Source organism: Corythoichthys intestinalis, chromosome 3 (assembly GCF_030265065.1).
Source record: "Corythoichthys intestinalis isolate RoL2023-P3 chromosome 3, ASM3026506v1, whole genome shotgun sequence".
In the NCBI taxonomy this organism is placed as follows: Eukaryota; Metazoa; Chordata; class Actinopteri; order Syngnathiformes; family Syngnathidae; genus Corythoichthys; species Corythoichthys intestinalis.
Window position 1 is genome coordinate 44006113 of NC_080397.1, and position 26153 is coordinate 44032265.

The window sequence follows — 26153 nt, forward strand, 5'->3', positions numbered from 1 at the left end:
ATGTTAACCTTTATTTTACTTTCAACTTTCCATTTTAACAGATTTAAATGATCAACCAGTCCTCTTATCAACAGGTTTTCATATTTAACTTTATTTAAGTGCACAACATTTTACCGACCATCACGTGTAAACTGTATCAGCAAATGAAGCAGATATGAGTACTACAGGCAGCATTTAGATTTAAAAGGTAAATCTAACTAGACTGTTTATTTGGCTGGAAGTGATCGGCCCCAGCCACTCCCAGTTCGGATGGATTGGCCGTCTATCGCCGTCAATGTCAATGAGTGCTGGCATCTGGGTTCAGGACCCCTGGCAATATCAAACTGCTTCGGCTTGATTGTTTTGTGAGATCAATCCCCAAGCAACACAAACATGGTGAATAAACACAAATACTGTATACAAAAAAAAAAAAAAGCCTACCCTTTGTATGTCCTGTATGCTTGGATATAAAATCCTAGTCACAACGTGAATTTAAATGTTTATATAATTACCCTTTTCGATCACTAACAGTGTATCAAATATGTATATATTTAGAACTATAGGTATTTCTGAAATCATCAATATCACTTGCAGTGACCACTTTGCACTGCATTGTACAGGTTCAAGAATGCACACACCAACACATTGCCAGAAAAGTTTGTTATTTAAATATCCACTCCACTGCTGTTCTGTTTAGGTAAGGTAATTCATACAAAGTTACATTACTGTCATCACTAGTTCAAGTGGTAAACAAGAAAGAACATTGCCACTTCACGTGATACTGATGTGAGGATTTATAATCCAAAATTGAGAATTTTCCATTTTAACAAAGAGCTCCGCGTCCAAGTCGAATCTTTTTACTTTCCCACCATGTAGTAAGTGGTCCATCGGGCGAGAAGCAAGGCACCGAAAAGCACAGTGTAGCTGAAGAGGACAAATTTGAGGATTTCCCTGAATGTCCGCAAGAAGCGGATAAACAAAGGTTCAGAATCCAGATGCACCTGCTGTGTGTTGTGCCTTGGGGCAGCCAAAGTCAGGTGTCCCAGGTTCCCGTCTCGTCCCATTCTGAAAACACACCTTGCACATTTAAAAAACAATGAAGAAATAGATAATTTATATAAATACAAGCCAACCTATTAGAGGATACACTCTTATGGTGATAGCTAGTAAATAATTTATCTGCAAATTGCACTAAGAGGTTTCAGTATTGATCTTTATCCACAAATAACAGCACTTTCAGAATGTTTAGCACTCATAAATCTAGTCTTAAAATATTCACGCTTAGAAAGAATAACAAATACATGCAGAGTATGAATATAAAATTCACATTAAAAACAGTCAAGGGAAGAAGTAATATAAGTTGCAGGAAAGTCCATAGTATTTATTCAAGAGGATGCACCTAATTAAAAAAATGCATATCATTAAGTATTGCACACTAATAAGACAGATAATGTTTTGATGTTATATTTATTATAAAGAATTGTTTAATCATGTAAATGGTCATTAAATGTAATCGAAATCAAACCAAAGATTTGCAAGCGGCAGGTATCACATACTGTAAGAAATAAAAGCTTTAAAACAAGTCTTACCTTGATTTTGCTACAGCAGGACCGACACTGTTCACAGGGTGGGCTGGAACACTTCTAGCCGTGAAGTTGGTGGGTGCCGCCTCAAGCCTTTCAACTCCCAGTCGAGGAGGAGCCAAAGACAAGAACTGATCACAAGGATCGGACTCCGCTGGGATTGATCCTAATGGTAGTAATGTCTCCTGTGCACCTGCTCCTCAGACACGCCCTAGCATTATATAAAACCCGTCAAGCAAATCTTACGCATAAATCCAATTAGAAATAACAAATAAACATGGATTTATCCATTAAGAGTACACAGAGTATGTCCTGTCAGCAGGTAGCCCTGTTTATACTGTAAAGACAAGGAGATGCTATTGACTGAAGACCTAAAACCCTGCTGCCACAGTTATTCTCTGCCGGAACATTGAGCAAATGGCCTCCTAATTCAATCAGTGTCCTGTGCTGTCAAATGATAGGATGCTGAGGCCTGAGCTCTCCAGACGGCACAAGAGCATTATCGGCTGATCGGGAGGCCTGTTACTGCACTAATTGCTTCTTCCGAGGGCTGGACCAGCGCTGACAGCTAATACTCCCACCTCCCGCATCAAAAGCCTCTGTGCAAAAAAGATGCATACACGCAAGTAGCAACAGTGATGCTGCAGTGCAATGCTAGTGAACAAAATACGAACCAGTTTAACATCATGATTTACTTCTATTTGATCTGGTTGGAACAAACAAAAAAGGTTACAACAATGATAAAAAAAAAAAAAAATACAACATAACATTCTGAAAAACTATTCATACATACGTACATACATGATTTAAATTACAAAGTACTTTCTTACAGTAACAGTTGTATTATGCTTGTTTTTCTATTGCATCAGTGAAAGCCAGACACAGAAACAGCTCCATCTGTTTCACTAAGACATCGGTGAGACACCTGCGGCATGCTTATTTTGACATGAAGACTGATCAGCCAAAGGGTCATTTGACGTGTCCAGGTGTGTCAAAAATGACTCAGTTCATCTGGGCTTCGGGTCGGTCCATGAGGGATTTAATCCAAGACGTACCGTTGATCAGTTTGGTTGTAGCTATAACGTATTCCATTCCGCTGTCCTCCATTTGTGAAAGGAAACGGAGAGCTGCTATTTCGGCATATGTCACTCCTCCCAGGAAAAACACTAGCGTCGTTTTATTCTCTCCCTGCTGGCCTGCAAGTTAGTGAAGACAACACATGCATTCAGTTTCCTGATTGGAGCTTTCTATCAAATGTTAGCACGTCTAATTTGTTGAGTTCCAACTTTTCAGATATACAGTACTATCCAACTACACATACAAAAGGTGCCCACTAGGAAAAAAATCAATTTAAAAACATCAATTTATTCATCAGCTTTGCCAAGACTCTCCTATTATCACTTTTGAAAACCTGTTTTTACATGGGCAAGCAGACACAAGCCACTAAATCTAATTTCACAGTTTTAATTAACATATTGCAAAGTGTCATTCCCATCAGTGGTGACACCTCCATCTGCAATTTGGCAGCACTGCTGGTGTCTTGACAAATGCTGTGTTATCATTCACCCGTCTTTTGAACATGTGTACACAAACAAAGACAAGCGCAAACTGTAAGAGCCAGAGTGACAATGGTAGCCGAGTGCAATCCATTAACTCATTCAGCCTCTGCCCCTCACATGAACAAAGCCTGACTCTTATCTATATCATGCAGGCAAGAGCCTGTTGGGAAAATCATGTTTGTACTTCCACTCACGTTTTTTGTGGAGTCCAGCAGGTAGCTGTTGACGTTCCTCAAAGTGCGGTCCCGGGAGCATCTTCAGCACCTCCTCGATGCTCCGCCAGCCTGGCCTAGCCAAGACTTGGGTAAGTCGGATGCTTAATGGAGCATAGCCGCTGTACACGTATGAGATGTCATTGGGGTTCTGAGAGAAAGATAAAATGGAGTATCGAATTTATCCATGTTAGTTATAAAATGAAGCATACCATCTCACCTCAGTTCATACCTGTTCATTTGCATCCTCCATCCACAGTTTAAGGGTTTTTCTAATGGTAGGGTAATTATTCCTTGAGCTAGTCTGTGGTTTTAGAAGACCCCCCTTTTCCAGGTTGTTCAATGTTAGGATGTGCTCATAGCCATAGGTCTTTTAAGAGACAAGCATACAGATAGACACAAATTAATGGATGTCGCCCAAGAGGGAATTCAACATAGAATAAAGGTATACAGGGTATTTAAAAGTATCTGAACGTTTTGGAATTTCTCACATTTCTGCATAAAATCACCATCAAATGAGATCTGATCTTTGTCAAAATCACACAGAGGAAAATAGTGTCTGCTTTAACGAAAACCACCCAAACATTTATAGGTTTTCATATTTTAATGAGGATAGCATGCAAACAATGACAGAAGAGGGAAAAACAAGGAGACTTAAAGAGCAATTGAAACCAATTTTTTACCAAACATTTTAAGTCAGGTGTGTGCCCAATCACTGATGAGTGGTTTAAAGCTACCCTGCCCACTATAAAACACACACCTGTGGTAAGAATTGTCTAGATGAGAAGCAATGTCTGATGTGCATCATGGCGCTGTCAAAAGAGTTCTCCGAAGACCTGCAATCAAGGACTGTTGATTTGTATAAAGCTGGGAAAAGATACAAAACCATCTCTAAAAGTCTGAATGTTCATCAATCGACAGTCAGAGAAGTTGTCTACAAACGGAGAGGGTTTGGCATTGTTGCTTCTCTCACAAGGAGTAGCCGTCCACCAAAGATGACGCCAAGGGTTCAGCGCAGAATACTCAGACAGGTAAAAAAGAACCCTAGAGTGTCTCCTAAAGACTTACCGAAATCATTGGCACAGTACAATATCTCTGTGCACACATCAACTGTATGTAAAACTATGGCCAAGAATGGTGTTCATGGGAGGACTCCACGGAGGACGCCACTGCCGTCTAAATGAAACATTGTTGCTCGTTTAATGTTCGCAAAAAGGCACTTGGACACTCCACAGAAGTTTTGGCAAAATATTTTGTGGACTAATGAAACCAAAGTTGAATTGTTTGGGAGTAACACACAATGTCATGTGTGGTGGAAAAATGGACCAGCTCACCAACATCAACACCTCATCTGTTTTGCTACCTCAGGGCCTGGACAACTTGCAATCATTAATGGAAGAATGAATTCAAAAGTTTATCAGGATGTTTTGCAGGAAAACCTGAGGCCGTCTGTCAGACAGTTGAAGCTAAAAAGAGGATGAACGATGCAACAAGACAATGATCCAAAACACAGAAGTAAATCAACTTCAGAATGGTTTCAGAAGAACAAAATACACATTCTGGAGTGGCCAAGTCAAGGTCCAGACTTGAGCCCCATTGAGATGCTGTGGCATGACCTAAAGACAGTGATACATGCCAAACATTCCAGGAATCTGAACTACAGCAGTTTTGTAGAGAAGTGTGGGCCAAGATTAGCCCTGATCGTTGTGCCAGACTGATCTGCAGCTACAGGAAGCGTCTGGTTGAAGTTATTGCTGCCAAAGAGGGGGCCACAAAATATTAAATGTGAAGGTTCACTTACTCCCCACCCTCTTCTGTCTTGTTTGCATACCATTGTCATTGAAATGACAACATATAAATGTTTAGGTGGTTTTAGTTAAAGCAGACAGTTTTTTATCTGTGTGATTTTGACAAAAATCACATCACATTTGATGGGGATTTTAATCAGAAATGTGACAAATTCCAAAAGGTTGAGATACTTTTTCATACCACTGTAAATTACACATTACATAGATAAAACACTGACATACACAACAGCATAAATACTTTCATATACAACCTAAAGTGTCAATTGCAACTAAATCTTAATCCTTCATTTTGGAAAATAGTATAATTTTTCCATTGTACAGGCAACCTCATATTTCCATTTATTTCAACTTCCTCAAATAAAAATTGACAGTAAAGTGTTAAGTGTATTTAATCAATGTAATACAATTGTAATAGATTTATTAGCCATTTCTATATTCATATTTGACTCTACCTGTAGAATCTCTCGCTTGTAGTAGTCAAGGACCTTCTGTTTAAGGCCATTGTTACAGACGGACTGCATGCATACAAGGCGCAGAATCTTGTTGAGGGGATCTTTTTGGGCGATGCGATCTTCAATATACGTGTTCACCTGGATTTTAAAATGCCTAAATGTTTATGTGCAATAAACAATTCTCCACAGTCTCACTCAAATCTCCTTTTTCTCAAAACACAAGTAATAGACTTCACCATCAGTTGACAAGAACACAAACATTGCGCCACGCCTTCCTGTTGGGGGCTGACACAGGCAGAGCATTTGGCTTTCACTTAGATAAACTCAAACACATGCTGCGTTCAAACTCCAGATTTAGGTGGAAAAGGAACAGAACTTTTACAGCATACAAGCAGGCAGGAGTGTCTCAAGAGTGATTTGGCCGATGATTCAAGGTAATTATTATATAAACGAGCCCCATGCATGCACTTTGAAACATTGTGGAAAAAAATGCATGGAAAAACCTAGCATAACTTTAGCTCGAAATATTTATGTAAAATGAATGATAAATGCCTGTTTTTTTGCTTGTAACCAAGAATCTAGACTCTTCTATGTTCATATCTAAAAAACTTTTGGGATGTACACATTTTATTCACAAGACTTTTCAACTTAAAAAGCTCTTTGTTTTGTGATGGCCGCCCAGTCGTATCCATACACAGTAGCGTAAGTTTACATTCAAATGATCAGGTAATTTCGGCCAACTGCCTATTTTTTGGACAAAAAAGTAGTAATTTAGACATTTCTGCATCCATACAAAAAAGTAGCCTTTTAGTGTTTTACTGTATGTAACATTTCAATCTAAAAACGACGAGGGCCAGATAGCCGTGCTGAGGCCATAGTGACATTGGAATTCAACCTAAATAAGTTGTGATTGTATACAGAAAAAGGAAAATTTAGCTTTTGTTGAGTAAAATTAAAATAATTCTGCATGCTTTCCTCAAGTATTTAGTTTCTGATGTGAAAATTGATTTATTAGCTGTTGAAAACTTGTACTAAAAAAAAAAAAAAAAAAAAAAAAAAAAGGTTGCTATTTTGGGCAAAAACTTATATATGTTAAATATTGTTAATGGTCCAGAAAATATAGGTGATTATCACTGCATTTGGTGATTTTTGTGCATCTAGCGTAACATTTGAGAATTTTATAGCCATTTTAAGTTTCGTTATACATGTTTAAAAAAAATAATTACCGTAACTTTCGGACTATAAACCGCTACTTTTTTACTTCATTTTGAATCCTGCGGCTTATAATCCAGTGCGGCCTATTTGTTGATTTATTTGGGTTAATAGGTAACACTTTATTTGACAGCGGTTTCATACCATTGTCATAAGACGGTAATAATAATGACATGACTCTATCATGGGCGTTACTGAATGCTTATGTTATTAAGTGTCATCCAGCAAATTATGTCGCTAACACCATTTATGTCCAGCTTGGATCTTTTACATCCATGCAAAAGTGAGATAATTTGCCGGTTAACAGTAAATGACATCTGCTATAAGCCTTCATAAATGCTCATGACAGTGTTATGTCATAATTATGATTGTCTAATGACAGTCTGATGGCGCCACTGTCAAATAAAGTGTTACCAAATACCATGACTAGCAAATAATGAAACAACTGGAACAGTAACTGAAAAAATAATTATCACAGAACATGAATTTTGATTGTTATGTACATCTGCAGCGCTGCAGTGCATGCTAAGAGGAATGTTGGAAGACAACAGTGCTAACAGCAGGTGGCAGCAGAGGTGGACTGTCTACCCCTAGGGAGCAGTGATGACCAAATGAAGCTTCTTGAAGCAATGAACCAATTGACTGTAAAGCTTTATGGTGGTGGTTCATTTGGTCTTATGACAGTCATATGATGATGCTGTCAAAAGAAGTGCTGTATCCCATAATACAATGAGGACAGCTGCGGCTTACAGTCCAGTGCGGCTTATCTATGAACAAATTCCATTTTTGTGCCAAATTTGGTGGGTAGCGGCTTATAATCAGGCACGCCTTATAGTGCGAAAATTACGGTAATCGGGATTTTTTTTTCTGGGTTTTTTTGTCGCTGCTCATGGAGACTAATATATGCCTAAGGGTGTGCCTGTTTTGGTTTTGGGTCGCTAGTGGCTTTGGTTTTGAAAATATTTGAATTTTAAGTTTTTGAAAATAGGCCCCTTACGGACCGGCCCCGAGCCTCTTGTCCTGTCAACGGATAGTTAAGTCTATGCACAAGTGACACCAAATCTGCACAAAAACATAACTACCTTACAATAGTCTGAGTGAAAAATTGGTTTCAAGGACAAGATACCTTATCAGTGTCAACTCCAGTCATGAACTCTTGCTCCACTGTTAAATTGTCAAAGAAAGCCTCAGATGCTGAAATGGACAACCCCATTATTTTTTGAATGAATCAGATGTGCAAAATGAAGCTCAGCAAATGATTGTTTACGCACTTGTGATGTCCTTTATGAGTTCTGCAACGGATGTGTGGTTGGCCAGGGAGCTCCGTGCTGCCTGCATGTGAGGTAACTGGGATACAAACTGCTTAATTTCGCCAACAGTTTTAGCATTGTGTCGCTCCTGTAAATAAAGACCAACATGACATACGATCTATATTTTAGCAGCTGAACAGATGTACTAATACAATAAGAACGAACTAGAGACATTTCTACGCTTTCTAATGGAAATTGTACTCCATCTTATCTCTTAAGATAGCTATCAACTCCCCAACCATATGGATTTTTCCTCAAGACCTTTGCGATAACATGTCAGATTACAATCACATCCGATTTTAATTTGTTTAAGATGCCAAAAAGTGATGACAACATGGCGCCTAAGCAGATTTTGTTCCTATAGTGCTTAACTTCGAACACGTCAGAGTGAGTACCCAAAGCGTTTTGAAGCCAGAAGCAGGACCAACCTCAAAGGCAGCAGAAATAATTTTGGCCTTTTTACTGAGTGCCGCTCCAACAGCATTGAAGTTTTTGTCACGGATTTCGGCATAAAGTTCCTCTGCTGAGTTGAGTTGCAACTTCTTGGGCTCAGTCGGAAAATCTTTGCTTGCTTCGCCTTGTTTTTTCTGGGCAAACTTCTCTGGTGGCAACTTCACGTAACCTGCCGAAGGAAATGGAAATAACACTTAACACACAGGTAAAAAGAAATTTTGAGTGAATAATATTCAAAATGTCATTCTAACCATTATTGATTCCATAGAGCTCGTCAATGAGGCCTTCATATGTGAGCTGTGTGGCCAGTGGAGTTAGCAGGTCTACATTCCGGTCCAAGAGCAGTAATGTGTCAAACACAGGCAAGATCTGATTCTGAATACCTGCAAACTCCCTCTTCATCCTCAGCATCATGTTGGCAACATGCTGATATAAAAAAAAGACAATAAATATAATTAAATACAAAATCAGATGTCTTGTTATTTAATGAACTTGGATTTCAATTTACCCACCCGTGCACACTCTCCTTTTCCATAAATCTGTGGAATAGTCCCATAAAGCGCCTGTAAAGTCATAAGACCCTTGGCTGTGTGGTAAAGGCTTGTTTGGTCGTTTTCCAAGTAGCACTCCTTTCATAAATTTCAAAACAAACTGATGTTACATTCAGGACAAAACATGAATCTTTCAGGATTTTTGAATGTTACTGAACTAATTTTAAAAATGGACTGACTGCAACCTCTAACTGAATTTCGTCAAATCTAACATGTATTGAACAAAATTCTCTAAATTTTCCACATCATTTCAATATCTAGGAGAATCATATCTATTTTGACATATTTGGAAGGTTATACTTTATATAATAAGCATTGGGGTACCAGATTTTTATTTCAAATACAAAGACTTGAACACACCCTGAAGGCACTTTCATATTCCATTGAAAGCAGGTCCCCGTCATATGGAATCAAGTCGAGGATATACTCATCAATGTTGATGAAGGAGCCAAGCACGCCCTGCTCCTTCAGTCGTTGTTCACAAAGCATGCTCCGGCGGGGCACAAACAGGATGTGGAAATCACGTGTCGCATGCAACTTATCTTCACTGAAAACACGGTACAAAGCATGGACAGTGATAGGTGTGTATGAGGGTGACATTGAAAGACTTTAAAGGAGTAAATTAAATACTGTTTTTGTTGTATTCATTTTGAGACACATTAAACCCACCTGAACACATTCTCAGCGATGATATCCATAAGCTCTAGCCTGGGTCGGACAAAGAAGATAATGTTTTTGACATCGGCAGATGGGAGCCGACCACTTTTGAGAGTGAACATCTTTTCCACTTCATGTTCCTGAAAAAAAGAACAATAAAATTATGATGCCACAAGATTAAACCAATGCAATAGCAGCAAAAATAAAAAGTGTGGAACATAAAAAGTAGTAGTAGGTTTAACAACAAAAAGAACAACAAACATAGCCCAGTAGGTTAACTATATAAATTAGGGCTGTCAAAATTATCGCGTTAACGGGCGGTAATTCATTTTTTAAAATTAATCACGTTAAAATATTTGACGCAATTAACGCACGTGCCCCGCTCAAACAGATTAAAATGACAGCACAGTGTCACAATGTCCACTTGTTACTTGTTTTTTTGGAGTTTTGTCGCTCTCTGCTGGCGCATGGGTGCGACTGATTTTATGGGCTTAAGCACCGATGAGCATTGTGTAATTATTGACATCAACAATGGCGGGCTACTAGTTTTTTTTTTTTGATTGACAATTTTACAAATTTTATTAAAACAACAACATTAAGAGGGGTTTTAATATAAAATTTCTATAACTTGTACTAACATTTATCTTTTAAGAACTACAAGTCTTTCTATCCATGGATCGCTTTAACAGAATGTTAATAATGTTAATGCCATCTTGTTGATTTATTGTTATAATAAACAAATACAGTACTTATGTACCGTATGTTGAATGTATATATCCATCTTGTGTCTTATCTTTCCATTCCAACAATAATTTACAGAAAAATATGGCACATTTCATAGATGATTTGAATCGCGATTAATTACGATTAATTAACTTTTAAGCTGGAATTAACTCAATTAAAAGTTTTAATCGTTTGACAGCCCTAATATAAATACACATGAGGATTACTAGAGTGACAAAACTTTTGCCCGGACATGTCCACTTTTCACATTCTGTCCGGGAGGGTTTCATAAATTCATAAAAATGTCCGGATTTCATTATTTTTAACGGGACCAATAAGAGTGTGTTGAAATTGACTGACGCTTTGCACAGAATACTACGGTACTATGCTGCTTGTGACGTGTTCCCAGAGAATCTGCCCAGTTGTTAAGACTTTTATTACAATCAATACGTATATAATCAAATGCTCATGTACATGTAAAAGAGCAAGTCGATAATACCTTTAATTCTACGCTGGATACAAATTTGTGCATGCGTGCATAGTCACAGACTTGCTCTATCAAAATATATAGACATACAACTGTCAATTCTTATCCACAACCAAACCTTCGTCTCGACAGGAGCTCATATGCTATCGGTATGTTGCCTGGCATAGCCAGACTGTTCTCCCGGTATTTTTCAAACACCGGGAGAACAGTCTGGGACCCAGCTTCTCATTGGCTTCTCGAGCTTGAACGAAAGTAACCGTGCAATCAGATTCGTTTATTTCCGTGACGTGTTCTTGACGAGCAACGTCACTCTTGCGTCTTCACAACCACACAGATGGCGAACGGGAGAGCCGACAATATGTTCCAATCCGCAGTAAATTCAGTTTTAAATGACCAAAAGCACATCGAGTCGCTAAAACCAACAGTCTGTCTTGCGTTAGCTATGTTAAATAAACCTCTCCATTCTCCTCGTATGCATATTTCCTCGCGCAAGAGTTTCTTGTCGCTTTACCAACGTCAAGGCCGCCCATCGCTGATTGGTCCACTCCGTTGCCGATGATTGTAAACTTTTATAGCTGATTTTGCCTCAGCTACCGATGCTCGCTAATAGGGTAGCTATCAGTGAGCTAAGCTGCGCTAGGCGTTACAAGAAATGTAGTTTTTAACTGCTGCGTTTGGAAACAGGCTGGTTAAATCATTTGTCAGTTTATTTTGGTTATTGTTTGTGTGCAATCTAGAACATTGGATGAATAACAATTGAGTGGGAATAACAATTTGTCAATGACAATAGTTGTGATAGTAATTTATAAAAATGTTTAGTTGGCACATAGCCTACTGTGTGTGTATGTATTGACTGGGCTACATTTCCATGTTTCTGAATTATATTATTTTTTATCATTATTTAATTCCAGGGTTTTTTTTGTTTTGTTTTTTTTGCGTTTTTATAGTTTGATTATTTTTTAGGAATAATAAAGCCTATTGAGTAACCTCTAAGAATTTGAATTTTGGCTTTGGTTATACATTATATGGCTATAGTTTTTTTTTTTTTTTTTAATAAACCTGATTTTTTTTCTATCCAGACGGAGGAGGTACACTTTAAATATATTAAAGTGATATACTAGGCATCTTTGAGTGAACTTCGAGTAAAATTCAGTATCTCAAGGCCTGTCTGGTCCTCTTTTTTGGAAATCAAAATATGGTCACCCTAGAATTACTGTTACCTTTAGTAGGGAATATTGTGCTATAAGTCCAAAAGGTCCAGTCAAATATTCATCCCATACTATGGCCTACAAAGCAGGAAGACATACAAGACAGATTAGTGACAAGACTTGAAATAAGAAAATACAGTGGTACCTCGATATATGATCGCTTCGACACACGATTTTTTCGACATCCTACGTAAAATTTGACCCGTCATTTGTTTCTACATCCGACGACATGCTCTAAATACGACGATCTATACGATGACCTATGATAGCACCGCAGTTTGTTTTCCCGCAAGACGGACGTACGGCAGATTTTCTTGTGAGTGAAATCAACATGGTTTCTAACCACGTTAGTGCAGGTGGTGAAAAAAAGGAAAAAGGGTATGCTTACCGTTGACATGAAGATGGATATGATGAATATGATAGAAAAATATGAGCGTGCGATGCGCATCCGTGAGATGGCTCAACAATACAGCCGTAGACGGTATATCTCGGCGGTCCTCCTCCATTCGCCAGTCTTTATAAATTAACGTGGCAATTATTATTGTGGTAACATTGCCAAAGAAATCGCCAGCTTTGTCAGATTTCTAATTATATTTTCCATCAACGTGTGCAACACATCACGCCTAGTGTCACCCACAGCAAGTAAAAATGAAAGTAAAAACGCTCACTCTGTCAAGGCAGCCACACAATGCGTTCAGGTACATCACGCAAACACATCTGCCACATTAGAACCCGGTTTGTTAAATTATTACAGGTATTATTATAATTATTACTGTTATTATGTTATTATTCCCATTTTTATTCATAATTTATTTGTTTTGCTCTTTGTAATTTATATTTCCAATAGTAAAATCAGTATTTATTAAGAATTTAGTGTACGTTTTCGGGCTGCGGAACGAAATAATGGAATTATAATGTATTCTTATGGGAAAATCCTGCTCGATAGACGACCATTTCGACTTACAAACAAGGTCCTGGAATTAATTAACTTCGTATGTAGAGGTAACACTGTATATGTACATACATATATTTTACAGTTTGTCGTCAATGCAAATATTTTCCAGAAATCATGTAAAGTTTAATATAAGCACTGTTAGCACTGTTTAGCAAACTATGTTGACAGCTGCATCACGCCATGTCAGTGCCCGACTCCTTTACTCTGTAAAAGACAGCAAGACGAGTCATTTGTTTTACTTACATACATGCTAAATATTACCTTACTTCCTGCACACTTGTCCAAGAACTCCCTTAGCTCTTTTCGGGCTGCTTCTCTCAAAATGTTCAAATTGACTCTCCCGTATGATAAGTGGGCGGCCATTTTTTTCGCAGTTCAGAGGAAATCAGGTGACCCATAACTATGTCATGTGACCAGCGATACTTTGTGCGATACGACGTAAAAGTGACTAACTTCTTCAGCCTCATATTTTGGAAACTAAATAGTGCATCAAACGACTGTTGGTGAATATTTTGAACTGAAAGCAATGTAATTTCGGAAGCAATTTAACTCGGGACTGCGCATGCGCACTGGATAATTATCGCCCCGATGGAGCTAATTTCTTATTGGATTTGTGTTTTATGTAAAAATGTGAGTAAAATATATACTTAGCACTCCTAATTTAAAAATAAACCAATAAACATCTGCCCATGTAAAAGCTTATAGAGTACAAGTATACTATTCTGCTCTCTGAAGGTGTAGTAAGCCATTTGGCAATTCAGTGCAACAAACAATTTATCCCTTAGATGGCGCAATTACCCAACTTAAAATTCCTTTGAGTTAGTAACAATGGAAAAGCGAGGAATTTTCGAATCGCCGTTTCTAAGAAACGTTTGCTGCATTTAACTCGTTTCAGAATATTGTCGGACCGAGTTATTATTTTTATTTTAAAATCTTTCTTTTACTGTTACCAATGCGTTTACAGGAACACATTTATATTACATTCCATCACAAAATAAAATAAAGTGAAACGCATAGTAGAGCTCAAAAGACACTATGCTAAGAGCAACGGTTTGTCGGCGCGTGTATGAAAAATAATAATAATAATAAACACGTTCCAAATCTTTTTGTGTGTGTGTGTGTCCGGGTGCACTGTTCCAGGCAGACACAATTCGATCAGGTGACTGTCCATTACTCCATTTATGCATTAGTGTTATCACTTCACATCCAGGGGTTTCCTTCCCAGCGAATCAAGGGCTTTCCATCCTCCGCGCAGAAAAAAAGGCGAGTTCCCACGCACACCGTTCCTTTAGCCACGGACGACCCCTCCAGGCTGTACATTAAAAGCCAGGTTCCGGTGTGACATGCACCATGCGTATTTACTGACTCCTGCGTTGGATCAACGGCCTGCATTCTAGTCATTTTCATCTCAATTTCTCGACAAGTGACCGAGAAGGAGAGGCTGCTCTGGATTCTCAGGTGTGTCTTTGCACCGCTTAAAGCATGTGAAAATATTAAAATGACGTATCCTGAATTTGAAACCACTCACTACGGTCGCGCGTTGAGCCACTGGCTTGAATGGTTACAACCTTTCATTCACAAGAGTGGATGGCCGGTTGTGATCTACGAGAAGCGTTTATCATTGTCTACTTATTAATTTGATGAGACAGATAGGGGCCACTCATACACTGAGTCATCTGAATGAAAAATGGCAATTTGTGATCACTATGCAGAATGCTGCTGCTGTTAATTAACCTGGAAGCATCAATTATGTGACTCATCTCTCACATTTTTCTGCAAATCACAATTACCATTTCTGATTACATACATTGGTGCTGATTGTGAATTCAGTTTACGATACACTGCATTAGAATGTATGATAGGTTCTATTTTTACACCCTCTAAAATGCATTGTGAACATGACAGGCTTGCCGCCCTCATGCAGTGTTTGCTTCCTGGTTGCAGTCAGATCTGAAACAGACAACAGAACCTGGTAAGCCATGTAGGACACTTGAGTGGTTGGTTCCCAGGGCGTTGCTGCAGGATTTTAGGAGCTCGATGAAAAACCTCAATGAAGCAATTCTAGCTCGGATGTGGACAGGGCACATGTCGATTCCAGGAGGGCCACTGAACAGGTGCTTATCACCTCATCGTTTTGTTGTTATCTTCCCCTAGCATCCACAAGTTACAATCTTTGTAAACTGATACTCGAGGGTCGCTGAAGGAGCTGGTTCCACCAACTCCTACAAACCTGAAGACAGGGGATTATATGGGGGAAGGGAGAAAATACAGAATATCCAGTATGACAAATATCTGCCAACGCCTTGTCTCCCATAAGAACCTTCAATGATTGGACACTGATGTGTATGCTTGGACGGTTGGACCGCTTTTGTTGTTACGGCCTTTTACCATGTTTTCAGTATGGGCAAGACAGAACATCGTGTGAACATGCGTGTTTAGGGAAACGATATAAAAAGATAGAGGAGTGAAGTAAGTCTGCTGTGTGCCAGGGTGTTCCATCAAGATGGCTAGAAACAATCCATTATTTAAATTCAAGGAGGTCGTTACCAGACTCCGATGTCTTTAGTGCGTCTTCCTACTGAACTATGACTGACGTTTCTGAGCTAGTTTCATTTTATGTGATACTTTGACGTGGTTTCAAAATTGAGGCCCATCAACAATAGTACTGTATTGCAAAGGTATACTGCCATGATCATACACGTTGGTCGTACATGCACTCCAACTGTGCTAAACCATTTTGATTCCTCCCACCCTGCTGTTACCATGGACACAGTTGGTGAAAGGTGCATGTGTGCTACTTACAATCTCTTGTACTAGTACGTATTTATACAGTACAGTTTAGAATCCAATAACAGGAGCTGTCTGTTTTTTTTTTTTTTTTTTTAAGAAAGATTACCTTTTTGTTAACCAAGCAACATTATTCTACCATTTACTGTCCGTCTGCAATGGGGAGTGTCTTCATCTTGAAACTCTCCTCAATGCAGTGGGTGAAAATCAATGCCTTTCTCAAAGTCGTGATTAGATTGCCGAAACACTCGGGAATATCGGAAGAGACTGGACTAATTAATAATGCCTTTGTACCAAGTTCTCCCAAGAGACCATGAGAGCTAAGAGTGGAAGAGAAGTCCAAAATTGACATTCGTACTCCCTATGTGTGTCTAGTCAATTATTCTGTGGAACATTCAAGGTCCTTCAGAATCCCTTCCAGTTGACCTCATATTTGGTTGGATTTTGAAATTGACAATCTTTTCTGTTACCCTAATATAACATCAATTAAAAGTACAACCAATGTTTTTAACCAACTAGAGCTATTTTAGTCATATTTACATCTTTAACAGCAGTGTAAGTGTAAAAATAAGTTATGGGGGGGGCACAAAAATCTACTAAAAGCGGAAATTCAGACTGTTTGACCTTAGCCTTAATCTTCGAGTTAGCGGGAGTTAAATTAGTCGATGGAGTTGATTTCAACAAATTCGGCGCAGTTCGTTTTTTATTCATTAATTTCAGGGCTCCGGAGCGGCAATGGTCCCTTCCTACCATGCTGATATAAAACAATGTTAACGGATCTAACATAGTCAGATAAATTCAAAATACAGATCATTGTTCAAAATACCCATGCAGCCAAAACAATGTCACACCAAACTTCCGTAATTCATTTATTTCTGCGGGACTATTTTTTTGGGGATTCGTAATGTGACCACAATAGAGAGGAGTGCTTTAGCCAGTCTTGCTCATGCTGCATTCAAGAAAGATTCAAAGAAGTCAAACTTATCCCAGTCGGATGGTACCAGTTGTGATGTCAAAGCGTTCAAAGCTTTTTTTTTTTTTTTTTTGGCCATCAAAAGACATGTTGTCCTCCAGCAAACATGGCTTCTCGTAAGCGATCAAATAGTGGACCAAAAACGATGGGTAAGGTAAATAGACCACACTGTAAACTCACTTATTTATTTGTATTATTGACGGTCTGCTTTTCGACGAGCAGCCCATTTTGTCGAGTGACGTCTGGATAGAAGCAACTCGTGATGTCAAGGCTTTTTTCTGACTTCGCGACTAGGGCCACCCAGTTTGAGTGGCATTCTAATGATATTTATCCTTGTCGGAGATTGGAAAAGTCCCAATTTTCCATCTCCCTTGAATGCAGCATCACTCTATAGCAGGGGTGGGCAAACTATTCCACAAAGGGCCGCTGTGGGTGCGGGTTTTTGCTGTAACCTATCAATCTGGTGTGTTATAAGTGCAATCAGTTGATTGCAGTCAGGTGCTTCTTGTTTCCATTGAAACCTCATTGGTTAAAAGCTCTGTGCTGGATCAGTCGGAACAAAGACCAGGACCCACTGCGGCCCTCGAGGACCGGTTTGACCACCCCTGCTCTATAGAGTCTTGACTGAGGAACGGCAACATAGTGAAATGTGCATTTAGAGGCTGTGGAAACAGAAGAAATGAGCAAATGAGAGTTTCCACAAATTCCCTATGAAGAACCAGGAACAATACAAACTGTGGAAACTTGCTGCCGGCTACGACATAAACATACCGAAAATAAAATATCACTCCGCTCTGCCGCCTGTTACCTACAGAGCTACTGGATTACAAATATTGCTGTTCATACTGCAGTTATGGACAGGCAATAGTAAGTTTTAATAACTTCATCCTGAAAACATAACCAACACTTTTGATTGCATGGTTCACCTATCATTTTCATGCGTGCATGTTTTTTTATTGGCATGCTAGTACGGGCTCATTGACTCATGCTAGCTTAGCCACTCGAGAGCACTGAAACTAATAACTAACTAACTGCACGGAATTTGTTGAAATCAAGTATCACTTTAACCCCCACTAACTCAAAGATTAAGCCTAATGTAAAAAATTCTGAACTTCCCCTTTAAAGCAACATAAGGTAACTTTTCAATATTTATTTTCATTTTCATAAAATTTGTGATAATCTGTCGACTGACAACTAATTGAATGACACCTCTTTTATATCCTGAGGGGGGTCTGTATCGCTGTCAAAGGCACTAACTTTGACGATGATGGAAGGAACCCTGCCACACAAAAAAAAACTACAGATGTGCTGAGTGCTTTTCCGATACACCCCTTTCCCCATTTATTATACAGACAAAAGTCGATGCGAACGCTGCAAAGATGGCAGAGCAACTAAAGAGACAAGAAGTTTTGTCTGAGGAGGAAAAAAAAGGAAAGGCTACCAGGGTATACAGAAAAAACATTGTCCCAGCTTTCACTCGCTGGCGTGAACCCCACCCCCCTCAACCTTTGGCGGGAATTATCATACAGCATTTTTTTTTTTTTTTGACCACAGACTTGTAAGTGCTGATTTAATGCCACGTTCGGCAGTTCTGAGTGAGATAAATGGAAATAAATGGCTTGTGCATCACAGCCAGCTGTCAAAAAAAAAAAATTCCTCCATAGTGTATACTGGGATAACCATCCCGCAAGCAGACTCCGGCTGGAGTGCAGTTAATTGAAGGCTCCATGACGGCTCCCGGTTTACTTCCACTGTTCTAAATAAAGAATTTGGTACTGTCTTACATCTCTTAAAATGTGCATTTGCTTTTCATCATTTTGGGAAAAGTGGGTTCATCACTTCCAACAGTGTCAAGTCTTCACTAACAAACTCAGCTCCAAACCATTATGGAGCAATCAATATAGAGCCTACCCACCGACGTCACAAAACCACGTGCTCGCTGTATGGTTCCGCCCACTTGTCCGTCATTTTGTCTCTGTATTAGCATTGGTTTCAATTGATCGAGGAATTTAAAATGCATTTCATGGAAGACCCGGTGCTTTCTGATGCCGTAAACTCACTGGATGTGTTGCATAAAAGGCGTTATGTGGAAAAGCTTCGTTCTATACAGTCGCCAGATCCATATTTGATGCCTAAATCGATGATTTTTGACCGGCTGCCTTCGCCGTCTCTGCCTGACCCTGATATTTACAACTATCTTGTCCACACAAAATCAGCCTATTCTCACGAAAGTTTGAAAAACTTTAAGAGCTTGGAGGCTTATAAATGCTACGTTGCTGGTTGGGTGAAACAGGTCCTCGTACACGAAAATTCGGCAGGAATCTTGTGCTCGGAAGGTGAGTTACGAAATTTTCAATTCAAAATCTTTTGTTCTTGCTAACATCCACTGTCAAGTCTAATGTATTTCATGTCATTTGTCAATGGAGCTAGGGCTTTTAATGTTTATATGGTTTAGCGATAGCACTCACTACATACATACGTGTATGTTGTCGGCGATTAGCCTAGCAATGATCTTAATTGTGGTTGTCAGCCCAAAACCCTCTAAATATATATTAAATGCATCTTACCAGATATAAAATGACTACTACATAATCTGTGGTAATCGTTTGGAGCCCAGTTTTCTCGTCGAATTGCAGCAGCCCATCTCGCTCTCTCCTCTCCGTGTCTCTCGGAATCCGGTAGAACTTCAAGTCTCTCCGTCTATCTTCTCTGTTATTGCAACCGACCGCCACACACGCCTTCACCATTTTGATTTTTAATGTTAACGAGCAGAAAAACACGCCGTAAATAGGAGGAATGTACGTAGCCGTAACAGGTCAACACGATGTGTTGACGGACAAGTGGGCGGCACCAGTCAGGAGAGCGGAGTTGTGACGTCACGTGGGTAGGGTCTATACAGTATAGAGCCTACCCACCGACGTCATAAAACCACGTGCTCGCTGTATGGTTCCGCCCACTTGTCCGTCATTTTGTCTCTGTATTAGCATTGGTTTCAATTGATCGAGGAATTTAAAATGCATTTCATGGAAGACCCGGTGCTTTCTGATGCCGTAAACTCACTGGATGCGTTGCATAAAAGGCGTTATGTGGAAAAGCTTCGTTCTATACAGTCGCCAGATCCATATTTGATGCCTAAATCGATGATTTTTGACCGGCTGCCTTCACCGTCTCTGCCTGACCCTGATATTTACAACTATCTTGTCCACACAAAATCAGCCTATTCTCACGAAAGTTTGAAAAACTTTAAGAGCTTGGAGGCTTATAAATGCTATGTTGCTGGTTGGGTGAAACAGGTCCTCGTACACGAAAATTCGGCAGGAATCTTGTGCTCGGAAGGTGAGTTACGAAATTTTCAATTCAAAATCTTTTGTTCTTGCTAACATCCACTGTCAAGTCTAATGTATTTCATGTCATTTGTCAATGGAGCTAGGGCTTTTAATGTTTATATGGTTTAGCGATAGCACTCACTACATACATACGTGTATGTTGTCGGCGATTAGCCTAGCAATGATCTTAATTGTGGTTGTCAGCCCAAAGCCCTCTAAATATATATTAAATGCATCTTACCAGATATAAAATGACTACTACATAATCTGTGGTAATCGTTTGGAGCCCAGTTTTCTCGTCGAATTGCAGCAGCCCATCTCGCTCTCTCCTCTCCGTGTCTCTCGGAATCCGGTAGAACTTCAAGTCTCTCAGTCTATCTTCTCTGTTATTGCAACCGACCGCCACACACGCCTTCACCATTTTGATTATTAATGTTAACGAGCAGAAAAACACGTCGTAAATAGGAGGAATGTACGTAGCCGTAACAGGTCAACACGATGTGTTGCCGGACAAGTGGGCGGCACCAGTCAGGAGAGCGGAGTTGTGACGTCACGTGGGTAGGGTCTATAAAGACTTGTCCTTGAAAATTATACTTTTCATTGGCAGAAGGCGTACACTACTTGCTTATATAGTCTGAAAATTGTGATTGAGTGTCAAAAAACATCTGAAAAACATATCAACAATAAGCCTCTCCATTGTGTTAACTATGAAAGAAAATTATAGGCATGTGCAGGTATGAAATTCTGACAGTATGATAACCTTAAACAAAAAAATCACGGTGTCACGGTACAGTGGTACTTCTACATATGAAGTTGATTTGTTCCAGGACCTTGTTTGTGAGTCGAAATGGTCGTATGTTGAGCAGGATTTTCCTATAAGAATACATTACAATTCCATTAATTTGTTCTGCAGCCTGAAAACCTACACTAAATCCTAAATAAATACAGCTGGTACTATTACAAATGGCAATTATACATAGTAAGGCGTTTTTTGTTTTTTTTTTTGGGTGGTGTACCTGAACGCACTGTGTGGTTGATGTGACAGAGTCAGAGAGGACTTTTACTTTCACTTTTCATGTTCAGCTGCGGCGCACTGTAGGCGTGTTGTGTTGCAATCAAAAGTAATCATAAATGATTAGAAACCTGACGAAGCTGGCGATTTTTTTGGGGGGCGATGTTACCACAATATTAATTGTCACCTTAATTTATAAAGACTGGCGAATGGAAGTCAGAAGGGGACCGTATTATTAAATACCATATTAGCAAATTGGAACAAAAGTATAATGTTGACATAAAATAAAATTTTATAAAATTTCAAATATTCTACAGTAAATAATAAATTAGCTCAAAATTATTACTATCAGAACAAAAATAATAGAATTATTTTCCATAAAAAGCACGTGTGTATGACTCGTACCATGTTTACATTACACACACACACACACACTCTCTCTCTCTCTCTCTCAACACAGACAGTTGCCAGAGAGAGAAAAAACACAGGCTATATTATGAAAATGTTATTTTGAACAGATGTTTACAATGGCGAAGGCCAAAAAAAAAAAAAAGTAGGCTAATGTTAGAGAGGAAAACTAATTAGTTGTCTTGGCATGCTAATTAGCCACGTTATCTGCTTCGTTAACAAACTTACGTTATAGAATGTTTTACCACCGATAGATACACTAAACACATTGGAGTTAACACTCGTAGCTGTACATTATTGTCTTTACTAACCTATAATTTTGTATGAAGCATGGGTGGTGTTCACATATATTGCGAAATCATATTGGAGGTATTTCCTCCTCTAGCTGCCACACTCTGCAAACATGTTTTACGTGTCGGTTGGCCCATGTCCTCGAAGCTGCGCCTGTCTGTAACTTTTCTGTAGCCAAAGTATTCTCATACCAGCGACTTAATTTCCTTCGGGGAAAAAGGTCAGGTGTTTCACCTCCTCCAGCCATTGTGTAGCACAGCTGACTCACTGAGCAACCACCGGAGGGGGCGGGGTGGGCCCTGCCGCTGCAAGCGAGAAGTGAGCCGTGCATTTTCGGGACAAAAAAAAAGCTAATAGGAATGGTATGATGGAAAATTTTAGTGGTTTTGAAACCGTCACGTTTTAATACCACGGTATACCTAAACTGTTAACCGGCACATGTCTAATGAAGAATTATGAAGATGTGGCAGTTGTAGTAGGGTAACCAACCTGCACAAGAACTTTTTCTGGCAAAGTAGAGATGTGCACATGAATGTTGGTGATGATTGGTTGCATTTTTCGGATTCTTATAAGTTGTTGATAATACACCATCAACAAGAACTCTAAAATATCTCTGCATGTAGTTCTGAGTTGGAGAGTTTGAATTCTGAATTTTTTTTCAGACAAAGTTGAAAAAACATGCGACATCAGAATTACAATTCAACTCAAAGGCTTGTCTTACTTTTCTCTCTACTTTGAGCAGGGTTTTCCCTTCTCAGTCCAATATTAGTGCTTTTTCTCGTCGAAGGTGCTCTTTTATTGTTGGTGCTGCAGTCATTTTTAGTCTTAGATTTTATAACTGACTAAATGTATGGTGTCACTGAGTGAATTTCACCCGTGATGTTTACATATTTTCTTCAACTTTATACAGGCTGACCCATTCTTTTGGCGTGTTGCTGCACTAAGCCACTGCGTTTTGGGACATTTATCCTTAAATGATCCAAACTCATTCGAAAATACATTGGACACACACAATATTAAAATAAATGCTGCATTCATCACTTCACTGACGTCACCAGGCTGGCAGTGTTGGAAAGTCGATACTGACCTGTTCGTAGACCTTGAATGTTGGTACTAGGCCAGTGTTCTGTCAGATTTTGTACTCCATCAGAAATTTTGCAGTTCTGCACATGCACGTAATGTTGCCAACGGCCGTGAAAGCAGGAATTCCAAAGTAAACACCAAAAACCTTCTATAGTAAAGAAATGATGTACTTACGTCTGGTCACGGACGCACACAAAGGAAAGTTCTCTCTCACCTCATCTTCCCGGTGCCATTAAGCATTTATTTTGGGAGTGGGAACCTCTTGGTACCTCACGATAGGATACGATTTGCGATACAAAGCCTACGATAACGGTGATATCACGATATGGCGATACAACGATTATCGATACATTGGTCAGGAAATCAACCTAAGATATTCTACAAAATGACTAATAAACAGAAAAACAAGCTACTGTTGTCAATTTGAATGACTTTACCACTGGTAGACATCCAATCCATTTGAACTGGGAGGGTGGCAGCGAATGAACGAATGTTTATTTGCTGCCATCCCTCCCACTTCAAACGGATTGAACGTCTATGGCCATCAGTGGCAGCCAATGCTATGCAACGGGGTAATTTTGGGGCATTTCAGACCATTACTTTATTGATTTTGAGTCACTTCCTGTTGATTTCGGGGCATTTTATGAGTCACTTCCTGTTGATTTTGGGTTAAGGAACAGGAAGTGGCCCAGGAATCTCCCAAATGAATATGCAGCGACTCAAACGCAAGCGTAAGCGACCTGTAAATGCACTAAAAATTGACTTGTAAATGGCCTGAAAATCAGAAAGAGTGACTGTGAATGCTCTGGTTTCGAATGAATGAACGTTCGTTTGGCCCTATCAGTCTAAATGGATTGGGCGTTGAGCGCCATCAATGGCAGCCATAGATGAGACACTATTATTTGTTGAAGATTTTGATAGCAACTTGTTGGGTCCTTTTTTTTTTTTTTTAACATTGACACCTTTTTAAAACAATATCTCGATTCTTGGCAGGTGCATATTGATAACCTTTTGGAATACGAAGTATCACGGTATAGCACCATTTCGATATTTTGTCACACCCCTAATTTATTTACACAATATTAATGTTGCAAAAATATGTTTATGATGCAACTTGTTTAGATACTGTCCGAAGATGCTAAATAAAGTCCAACTGAATGTAAAAGAATTATTCAGGTTAAAAGCTTTGGGTGCAAAAGCTGCCATATTTACAAAAACAAAACGGCCGCGACAGCCTCAGGCAGCTTGAGTTGCCAGGTCGGATGGTTTTCCGCTATTAAGGTTTTTTTTTTTTTTTTTTAAATCGTGTTTTTAGACCTTTTTACAAATTGACCTTTTTACATAAGAGTCAATGATAAACCCAATCAAAAGTTCCTTTCAGTAAACCTATGTGGCTAGGGCACTTCACTTCACTTCACTTGAAAAACAACGCATGAATTGTCAAGATAGCAGCGATATTGGAAAAAACTTACATTGCGACTAGTGCTGTCAAATTTATCGCGTTAACGGGTGGTAATTAATTTTTTAAATTAATCACGTTAAAATATTTGACGCATTTAATTTTTGCGCGGAATGAACCGCTATGCCGTTTTTTGCTCATTGAGAGACAGAGAAATGCGAGTGGACACAGGATTTCATTGGACTGCGCTGTTTATTGGCATAAGCTTTGGCAACTCTTTCACCACAAACTTAACTATTGTGGCGAGTGACGTGCTGAAGAATGACAGATAGATGATCTTTTTCTTAACATGCTTTATGGAACACAACACAGAATATATACCATTTGCAACCACCACTGACAGTCATGGTTCCCCAACTTCCCATCATGCATTTGGGCTTAACAGTTAAGTCGCTACAGTATCATTTACTGAAAGCACAACAAAAATAATATTCCTATCCCTCAAAACAATAATGTTCACAGAAAGAAAAGCACTCAATGCAAAGAGAACTGGCATTCCCAATCAAAATAGCTATGCAAAATGCACATAAAACTTACTCAGACTTTGCCTTGGCTAGATCTATAATTAATTTAAAAGTCTCCATTGACACCTTGTGGTGTATTTCAATTAGGGCTGCAGCTATCGAATATTTTAGTAATCGAGTATTCGACTGAAAATTCTTTCGATTAATCGAGTAATCGGATTAAACTTTTTTTTAGGTAAAGAGCAATTATAAATATACATAAGAAAACAAGACATTTCACCTAAGATTGAACCGTTTTCAGACATTCAATGTCCTTATTTTCGATGTTCATTGTTTAAAACAGCCAACAATTGCATCTCAGATGTGACCAGAAAGAAAAAAAAACCTAATTCGCTTTCACTCAAAAAAACTTCCAGATCTTATTAAAAAAAAAAATCATTTCTTACCAAAAATTGTCATTACGCTAATAGGATTTTGAGGTTTTGCAGTGTTCAAAATAGGGCTGCAGCTATCGAATATTTTAGTAGTCGATTAATCGGTCAACTACTTAGTTCGAATAATCAAGTAATCTGATAAGGAACATAAAAAATGAAAATACCTGAGCTGAGCCTCAAACGGTATAAAAAATAAATGAGGATCTATTTACAACAAAAGAACAATTGGCTAACTTGCATAGCAAAAGTCCGCTAGCTTAAATGCTATAAAATGCTAACTTTTTTTTCTTACCATGTTCTCAACAAATGGTTCAAACACATATGCCCACAAAAACAGTTAAATATAGCTATAAACTAAAATAGAAATGCATTTAAAAAAAAAAAAAAAAAAAAACATTAGCTCAAACAAAAACCTATCTTATGTTGGTCTTAACAGAGAGCAGCTGGATTCAGCCATGTGAAATGAGGCACACTAGAGGGCAGTGTATTCACCCAAATCAATACAACTAAATGCAAACACTTTCAAAACAAACCATTACAACGCCACTATAATTAAACGAATACTCGAACCAGCAGAATTTAATTCGAATCTTTTTTTTCTAATCGAATACTCGAGTTAATCGATTAATCGTTGCAGCACAAATTTCAATCACTACCTTACACTGTAGAAGAACGGCAGGGAGCCCATGTGACGTCCCACTCGACGACATCAACAATGGCGAGCTATTAGTTTATTTTTTTGATAGAAAATTTTACAAATTTTATTA

At 38.9% G+C, this 26153-nt stretch overlaps 2 protein-coding genes across 6 annotated transcripts in view; one reads left to right on the forward strand and one right to left on the reverse strand.

Moving 5' to 3' along the window:
- Positions 1 to 2024: 2024 nt before the first annotated feature.
- On the reverse strand, positions 2025 to 13557 carry vps33a (VPS33A core subunit of CORVET and HOPS complexes). Of its 4 annotated transcripts, XR_009062765.1 has the most exons (15): positions 13411 to 13557; positions 12207 to 12272; positions 9789 to 9916; positions 9480 to 9666; positions 9081 to 9197; positions 8820 to 8994; positions 8544 to 8737; positions 8077 to 8203; positions 7932 to 7999; positions 5594 to 5731; positions 3566 to 3703; positions 3316 to 3484; positions 2393 to 2758; positions 2237 to 2268; positions 2025 to 2161 (listed from the first exon to the last, which is right to left on the reverse strand). XR_009062765.1 is itself a non-coding variant. In XM_057831955.1 (13 exons), exons 1-13 carry the CDS (start codon positions 13510 to 13512, stop codon positions 2565 to 2567), a joined length of 1803 nt encoding a protein of 600 aa, XP_057687938.1. In that variant the 5' UTR covers positions 13513 to 13557; the 3' UTR covers positions 2236 to 2564. The 4 variants fall into 4 exon arrangements, 1 of the variants encoding a protein (XP_057687938.1); XR_009062763.1 differs by having other exon boundaries at positions 2237 to 2758; XR_009062764.1 differs by lacking the exon at positions 2025 to 2161 and having other exon boundaries at positions 2236 to 2268.
- Positions 13558 to 14355: 798 nt separating this feature from the next.
- Positions 14356 to 26153, forward strand: part of LOC130913378 (rabphilin-3A-like) — a 45372-nt gene continuing 33574 nt past the window's right edge. The window contains exon 1 of one of the 2 annotated variants that reach the window (XM_057831960.1): positions 14356 to 14607. The gene's annotated coding sequence lies outside the window, so the exon portion shown is untranslated. The remainder of the gene's footprint in view (positions 14608 to 26153) is intronic. The other variant, XM_057831958.1, reaches the window with a different exon arrangement.